General features: G+C 43.0%; 1 protein-coding gene across 1 annotated transcript; it reads left to right on the top strand.

Annotated features, from left to right (window-relative positions):
• Positions 1–6,479: 6,479 nt before the first annotated feature.
• LOC147639429 (protein SRC2 homolog) lies at positions 6,480–7,088 on the top strand. Its single transcript, XM_086794161.1, has one exon. The coding sequence runs from the start codon at positions 6,480–6,482 to the stop codon at positions 7,086–7,088; it is 609 nt and encodes a 202-aa protein (XP_086650287.1).
• Positions 7,089–8,826: the final 1,738 nt, after the last annotated feature.

Genomic DNA, 8,826 nt, shown 5'->3' on the forward strand with positions numbered 1-8,826 from the left:
CCACTTGATCATGTGCAGTACCAACAAGAACTCTGCCTCCTCCTCCTTAAGAAATCAGACCACTCTGGAATGCACTTTGGGAATCTTCTCTCTTTCAACTCGATTAGTTTTTGCCCATTCTTGCCAAGATTTGAGTCAATGGTTGCCATCCCAAGAAACAAACATCTTTCCAACCATGTGTTGCTATCCTTCCGTCTCCTCTAGTATCAAAATCAGCTGACAATGATAGGTCGTGACCCACTACACTTGGACGGTTGAATGAAAAGGGATCTTTGCTAGGGAATCCCTCAAAGAAAATGAATGCCACCATTGTCAATTGGTATATGCTTTCCTCCATGCTTTTGATTTACTCCTCGATGGAATCCTCATTTGTATAGATTTTTAGGTTTGCACTCTAGGAAGGCGGTCACGATTATAGACCAAGTGGTCCTTCACCCAATTCGTGAAGATGTGTCGATCAACCACTTAGCCAAAATGTTGAGATACGAGCTTAACTAGTGCTACGAGGGACATTGATGACCCACCAGGGTGACAACTTCCGCACTTATGCCGGTGGCACGGTTGGTGAGATTATGGTTGATATGTTGCCAGTGGATGATAAGCTGTGTGACAGCCACTTTGGAGTACTAAAGTTATGGCATAGTTAAGCACCAACTCATATAGTCGGATTCATACCATAGACCAGCCACTTTGTATGTTGTTGTAGGAGAGTACTTTCCCTGTATATATGTACTCTTATCTTTTAGTTATATGGTTGTAGAGAAGAGAAGAAGATAGAAGAAAAATCGGTCATCCATCTCTCCTTGTGTCTTACACTCTCTTGTGTGTGTGTGTGTGTGTGTTTGCTTGCAAACAAGGAACTCAAGCTCTCTTTGTCTCCTCCACATTCTCTTTATGGTATCAGAGCTCCAGTTTGTGTGAGAGATAAGGAGGCAAGCAAGAGGCAAGAACAAGCAAGCTAGGAAGCGGTACACGGGTAAGAGCATCATCATCTCTTTCCCTTCTTGGTTTTAGGTACAATACCCCTCGGTAGCTCTAGGAGCTACACATATCTGATAGAGGAGCTTTCTTCGTAAGCTTGGAGGTACTTGTGTAGTACATAGGACTTTGTACTGAAGTTTTTTAACCAAAATCATGTTTCGAGCACGTCTTAGTCTCTGTTCTATCGCTGAAAGGTATTTTTGACAGTTTCAGGAAGTTCTGGTTAAGAACTGTCTCTGGTCGAAATCTGGTTATTGCAGTGAAGCAATGCATTTTGGAAGTTCAAACAGTGTTTGCACATGTATTGTTGACATTGGGTGTATGTACGTGTACTTTGGTCAGATCTGGTGGCCTACAGGTTGTGCTAAAAGTACTACTGCATTAGTTACAAAAGATATTGTTGTGTTACAAGTTGCATACAGAAATTGTCTGTTATAGTTTTTTGATTGTTGTTGCAGGAAAACATGTCTGACGGAATCAATCAGAAGTTGTCACTGATGATTGAGAAGGTGGATAAGAATGACTTCCATGCCTGGAAGTTCAGAATGACCAATTTCCTTATGGTGGGTAAAGGATTTTGCTACTATATCGAAGGAGACAATGAGGAGCCTCTTGATTTATCTGAAGAGAATGTCACTCCAATAGACATAAAGGCATACAAGGATTGGCTGTGATATTTCTTGGGCATAGAGGTGGTGAGATTACCTCATGGAATTTTGTTATTTGCAGAGGCAATATGGCTTGGACATGTTGTCCAAGTATGGTGGTATGACAAGCTGTAAGCTTATTTCAGTGCCATTGGAGCAGAACACAAAGCTTTCTATAGATACAAGTGAGCTTTTGGAGAACCCCACTACATACAGGCACATAGGGGGGCTTGATCTACATGACCATTACTAGACCAGACTTGAGTTATGATGTTGGACTTGTGATTCAGTTTATGCAAGTCCCTAGGAAGCCACACTTGGATGCGGCTAGACAGATTCTTAGGTACATAAAGTCCACAGTTGATATTGGACTTTTCTATGAGGTTGGTATAGAGATACAACTACATGGGTACACATATGCTGATTGGGCTAGTAGTGTTGCAGATATGAAATCTACCAGTGGTTTTATGTTCGCATTTGGGAGTGCTACTGTGAGTTGGAGAAGTAAGAAGCAACCAACAGTTGCCTTGTTGAGTACAAAGATAGAGTACAAGGGTGATGCTATGGCAGCTTGTGAGGTAGCTTGGTTTCAGAAGCTACTTGGTGATATGGGTGTGCCTGTGGATAGGGCAGTTGCCATTTATTGTGACAACATGAGTAGCATACAATTGGCTAGTAACCCAGTATACCATGCTAGAATGAAGCACATTGAGGTACACTATCACTTTGTGAGGGAGAAGGTTCTACCAGGTGATGTAGATGTGATATATGTCAGCACAAAGGATCAGGTGGCTGACATCTTCATGAAGGCATTGGGCATAGAGAAGCTCCATAGGTTTAGGAGCTTACTTGAAGTGCAGTGTATGGAGTTGAACTCGAGGAGGAGTGTTGAGATATCGAGCTTAACTAGTGCTACGGTGGACATTGATGACCTGCCTGGGTGATAGCTTTTCCGCACTTATGCCACTGGCATGGTTGGTGAGATTATGGTCGATATGCCACCAGTGGATGACAGGTTGTTTGACATCCACTTTGAAGTACTAGAGTTATGGCATAGTTATAGCGCCAGCTCATATAGTCAAGTTCACACTATAGACCGATCACTTTGTATGTTGTTGTAGGAGAGTACTTTCCCTTTATGTATGTACTCTTATCTTTTAGTTATATGGTTATAGAGAAGAGAAGAAGATAGAAGAAAATTTAGCCATCCATCTATCTCTTGTGTGTGTGTGTGTGTGTGTGTGTGTTTGCTTGCAAGGAAATAAAGCTCTCTCTCTTCCCACATTCTCTTTATGAAACTCTCTTTTAGGGACTCATCTTCTTCAACAATCATGGCACTAATGTTGGCCACACGATTGTCAACGAGGGCATTTAAGAACCAACCACCAAAGTCAACTGCAATTGTTGAGGGGGGCACAAGGACGCGTTGAGGGAGGAGACGGGGGGCGTAAGGGCGAGTTGAGCGAGAAGAGGGGGTGCGACGAGGAAGGGCTCACAAAGGGCTTTGTGAGTTGATAATCCCAGGCCACACAGCGTAGCATGTGCCGTGCATATGGCGTGCCACCGTGGACTACGTAGTCCATGGTGGCATGCCACGTGTAAAATTCCTGAGGTCGGGCATCACACATGGTAGTGGCCATGTGTAATGCAAGGGGTTGGGCATTGCATGTGGTGCCAATGATTTGGTGCCACATGCAATGCTGCATTACACGTGGCAGCTACTACATGTAATGCCCAAGTTCGGGCATTACATGATGAAGACCTTGAAGGATTTCGTCAAGCAAAGAGTTAGGCCAGAAGTAAGCATGGCAGAGGGTTGGTTAGTGTGTCAAAACTATGGGGAGTACGTACAACAGAAGGAATAGTTGATGGCAAGATAGAGCAACATATATAAGAGAAAGAAAGAATACAAGATTTTTAGAAAGCTTCTATATTACCTTCTATTTCAGCCACTCCAAAGTTGGCTTGACCTTCTCCTTGTGAATGTGTTACTTGTGTTACAAAAAGTGAGGCCTCCTGCCCTTTATATAGGGTCCACCAGCAGGGGCTAGGGTTGTGGGCCAACCCTAGATCCCTTTTCCAACCACATGCCCACTTTATTTGAGTGTGTTCGCACCTCCATTACCTCTTCCTCTCATCCTTTACCTTGTACATCATACATTTCAACACCCCCTCTCTCAATGCCACCATAGGACAAGGTGAGAACTGGACATACAAGTTTAAAAAAGACCCCCTCTCAACCATAGGATAGAAGATAAGGTAGGTAGCCTTTATATGATAGGCTTTAATGAAAGAGATGAGTTCTAGAGTAATGTGGTTCACTCCCAACTCTAGTAAGCATGCTTCACTCCTCAACTAGAAGAGTTGCTCGGCATGTGAGGAACTTACGAAATTCCCCTCAACCTTAGTAACATTTTGGTACCATCTCTTCTATAGTGGCTTCATGCACCACCCTTGTTGCTCCTTCGCTTTGATGAAACCATATTCTTGGAGAATACAATCTTCAAGTGGGATTTGCATGTACGATTCTTCATTACATTGGCTTCTTCTTTAGTCCAGCTCTACCACAAAGACCAATACATGGCTGCCACTCATATTTTAATAGCTTATGCATGTGCTTCTCAATATGCTTCTAAGTTGCTTTCACCTTTCCACTTCATCATTATACTCTTTCTTATATATGTTGGTCTATCTTGCCATCAACTATTGCTTCCCGTGTCCATACTACCCATAATTTTGACACGGTATCAGAGCACAAGATGTATAGAAATCTTCTATATTACCTTCTATTTCAGCCACTCCAAAGTTGGCTTAACCTTCTCCTTGTGAATGTGTTTCTTGTGTTACAAAAAGTGATGCCTTAGGACTGCCCTTTCTATGGGGTCCACCAAGGGCTAACCCTAGATCCCTTTTCCACCCACATGCCCACTTTATTTGAGTGTGTTCACACCTCCATTACCTCTTCCTCTCATCCTTAATCTTATACATCATATATTTCAACATAGTACAAGAAGCATGTGTCCACATTTCAGAGTATCTTTCTCAAGTAGATCCTACAATGCCACAATTGTGGAGTAATGAGGAAGATGAGCACATGGTGTCTCTTGTACCACAAGCCAAAGAAAAAGCAATGGACATATCAATGTTGAAGAAGGTGAATACATTTTATATTCTCAATAGCATGAAGTTATGAGAAGAGGTGGATGCCAAGGTATGAAGAGGTGAGGAGAAACCAATATGAGGAGAGAACAGCATTTAAGATGCGTTCAAGAGGCTTTCCATTTCCTTTGGAACTTGCATCACTTCCAAAAGATTGTACTATTGATTGGCTTTATGAAGAAATGGAAAAGGCCGAAGAACATGGAGAGATGGTGACATGAGAAGAGTGAGAGTATGCAAGAGGATGCGAGCCTCATGTAAGAAGAACACAGAGAGATGGTGATAGAAGAAGAGTGGGCTCGTATGCAAGAGGATACAAGCCTTATGTAAGTGTGTCTCTACTTTCTCTTTTTTAATTCAAGTAGCATCTCATGATATGGTTATTCAATATCATACATATATTTCATTTGGTGTTGACCAGTGGTAGTATAAGGTATACGATGCCATGTGGTTCGAACGAAGGCCTTTCCGTACTCAACGTATAGATACAAAGAGAAATACCCGAGATTGTGGGGTTATGGCAAACTTTGAGCAAGAAAGTGGAGCAATTCTTGATTATTGTAGTCTGATTCAAAATATCCTAAAGGTTGGATTCAAGATATTCCAAATTTTCATATTAGATGTGAAGTGGTTCAAGGATGTGTGTGGAGACCCTCAAGCAACTATAAAAGGGCATCCAAATGGATTTATGGCAATCGATTCCACAAAATTTTGGCAAACAAAGAGGGACACATTTGTACTACCTCACCATTGTGAACAAGTAAATTCTAACCATAAGCTTTTATTATATCATACTTATTCATGTTTAATTTGCACTCGATGTGTTTCTTCTTACAAGGTCGTATTTCATGCGGATATAAATGACAAGAAATGGTGGTATGTCATGCAAGTTGCTCCTCGTTCAAAGAGTATTTTCCAAGATAGGAATGTTGAAGAGTCATGGACTAAGAAGTGGTAATCCAAAATGAACATGCGGAGGATCAAATACAAGATGAAAAATGTGAGATACCACCAACTAATCAAGATGAAGGTGTCTTTATCCAAGATAATGAGGAAGGAATTGAATCTGATGATGATGATAAGTCCACTACTAGTGGGATAGATCTTTTTGTTGATCTTGCAATGGAGCATATGGATCGTGAGATAGAGACCAATTAGCATGTATGGATTTGATGGAAGATGCAACAGATGTTGGACCAAGCTCACCCTATTTCATTAAACAATTGTTCAATTTGCTAGTCTTGATTTACTCTATATATGATTGTATTACAATACATTTGGTGCTTCTTCTTTTGTGATATTGGGATATTTTCAGATCTCGAAAATGCTATGTGCAATGTTTGGATTTTTTTCCAGTATTATGCGGCTATAGTCACATAATAGCCGCGTACTGTAATTGTGTGCACCCTGTGCACTTGCCCGGGTCCCCTCTCTCTACTCTCTCCACTCTCTCCCCCTTAACCTTTATTCTAAGGAATTATTGTCAAATATGTACTTACCCTTGATAACCCTTAACCCTTATTCTAGAACTAAAAATTTAAGGTTTCTCTAATCTTATACCTTATCGGCGCGGAGAAAGCAACTTCGCTGACGGAAAACATTACGCGTTAAAAAGCACACTCTTTGCTTTTTCCGAAAACAAAAGTCCCATCTATAAATTAAGAGCCTGCTATCCCTAAGTTTCCAAATACCATGGAGCAGCGCAGTTTGGACGTGACGCTTGTTTCGGCGCACGACGTGAAGAAGGTGAGCCGGCTGGGCAAGATGCGCTGCTACGCCATAGCGTGGGTGGAGAGGGACGCGCGTCCGGCCAGCGTCGGTCCAATGGCATGCACGCACGTGGACAAGAAGGGCGGGACAACGCCGCGCTGGGACCTGAACCTCTCACTGGGTAAAGTGCCAGACGCCTACTTCTGCCAGCCGGCTGCCGGCGGTGCATGGCTGAAGCTGGAGGTCTTCCACAAAGCGGCGCTGTTCGGAAGCTGCAATTTTGTAGGCGCAGCCTCCATACCCCTCGCCGAGCTTCCGCTCTCTGGCAAAGAAGACAGAAACCCCCGGGCATTTCCATTGACAAGGCGGTCGGGGCGTGCTCACGGTTACCTTAAGCTCTATGCTCACGTGGGCGACAAGTCTATGCCAAGCGCCGCCTCCCCATCCTACTATGTTGACGCTGCAGCCATGCAGTATACCCGGTACCCATATTATAGCTACCCACCTGTAGGCTATAGAGGTCGACGGAGGCCTCCGTCGGGAGTCGGCCTCGGAGGCGTCTTCATTGGTCACGCCATTGGGGGTTTCTAGTTACCGCCCTGTGTTATCTCGACGTTTTCATAGGAAGGTTGGCTATGGAGCTCTCGCTGCACCTTTGTTAAAACCTCCACAACAAACCTAGAAAGTTTTGCCCAAATTATTCCTCAAACCTTCTCAACGTGATGTGCTTGTACTTAAAACTTTTGTATAATCCTTCAGCTACTCGTTTGCTTTTGTCAAGTAATCTCCGCTTTCTCATATGTACTGGCATTATTTTCTCGACATTTTCTCTCGTGTTCAGTGCTGAAATTTGAAGGTTATTTTACCGGCATTATTTCCCTCTAAGCCTTCGTAGAAGGCCAAGGAGAATTTTGGGTTGCTAAATAAAATCACTTCAAAATTTAGGCCTTTACACTTTGAAGGCCACACGGGATTTCATTTTTTCATTGAAGCCCGAGTTGGTGAAGAAGTTTTCAATTTTTTTAATAATCAAATTTAAGTACGTTATATATAATTCAAATTATAGTGCTACATAAGACATTGGCCAATGTCAGGTTGCCGTAGTGGCTCTTGGAGGCTATGATTATTTGGGAATATCTTTAATTTAATGCTCACCGTCACCACCTTTAACTAACCTTCACTTTAGCATGTATGCCACTATATACTCTCTAAACTTTAAAGAGGTCTAGACTCTAGCACCATCCATTGCCCAAGCTCCATCAGAGAGTCAAGAGCGTCTAGACTCTAGAGTCCACGAGTCTACTATCCAGATTCCACATCCAAAGTATAGACTTCTTTCAAGTTTGAGGCTTCAGCATTGCTCCAATGGCTAGTTTCCTCAGCACTCAGCTCTCCAGTCTCTAAAGTGATGAATCGAAAAACTAAGAGTCCTAGACTCCCAGTGACTTGTGAGTATGGAGTCTAGACTCCCTGATGTTGTCAACTTACTACCTCTTAGTGCTCAAGCCCTCAGCTCAAGGCCAGTAGAGCCATCTTAGCTCCCGAGTCGCAGATGTCAACTTGTGGCCTCTCAATGTCATAGCTCAGCTCATTGGCTTAGGTTCTACTACAAGAGGCACCAGATCAGCCCCCCATCCTACCATCACATCCACATCCCATCACATCCACCTTCTTCACACCCGACGTGGTAGCCCGAGCCATCCGGAGATTCAAAAACGATCGATCACCAACTCATTACTACCAGTCACCGCTAAAGGCATCACAGTAATGGGAGTCCTTGATGGTGGTGCAGGCTGCGAGCTTTAGCCTGGTTGATTACTCCCAACTTCCAAGTCCAGACTCTATGTAGCCTGATGTTGGCACATCTCATAGTTTAGCTCCCGACCTCCAACAACGTCACATTTTGTGACTTTAACTCATGAGCTACTTGGTACTCCTTTAATCTAAGAAAGTGTTTTTTTTCTTTATTTATTAACTCACTTACTATACATACATATGTGAAATGATTATTAAAACTCAATGTGATTTAGCTCTTTGCTTTGATGAGGGGAGATTATCAAATGCCGAGTGGAGATTGGGTGGTTGTACAATAAGGGTCCTCACTTTGGGATCATGTTGTGTAGATGGGATACCCTTGAGGTAGCTTGATCGAATTATGCTTCCAATCGTATCATCCCAAGTGGTAGTCACTAGATGCTTGGGAGATAACTTGACCGAGTTACTGACCTTGCCACCTGGGATATTACCGATGACCACGTAATTCATGGTGTACATCCATAATGCACCATGTACCTCGACTGAGTTACTGACCTTGCCACACCTGGGATAT

Source organism: Cibotium barometz, chromosome 4 (assembly GCF_041138505.1).
Source record: "Cibotium barometz isolate CiBa-2024 chromosome 4, ASM4113850v1, whole genome shotgun sequence".
NCBI lineage: Eukaryota > Viridiplantae > Streptophyta > Polypodiopsida > Cyatheales > Cibotiaceae > Cibotium > Cibotium barometz.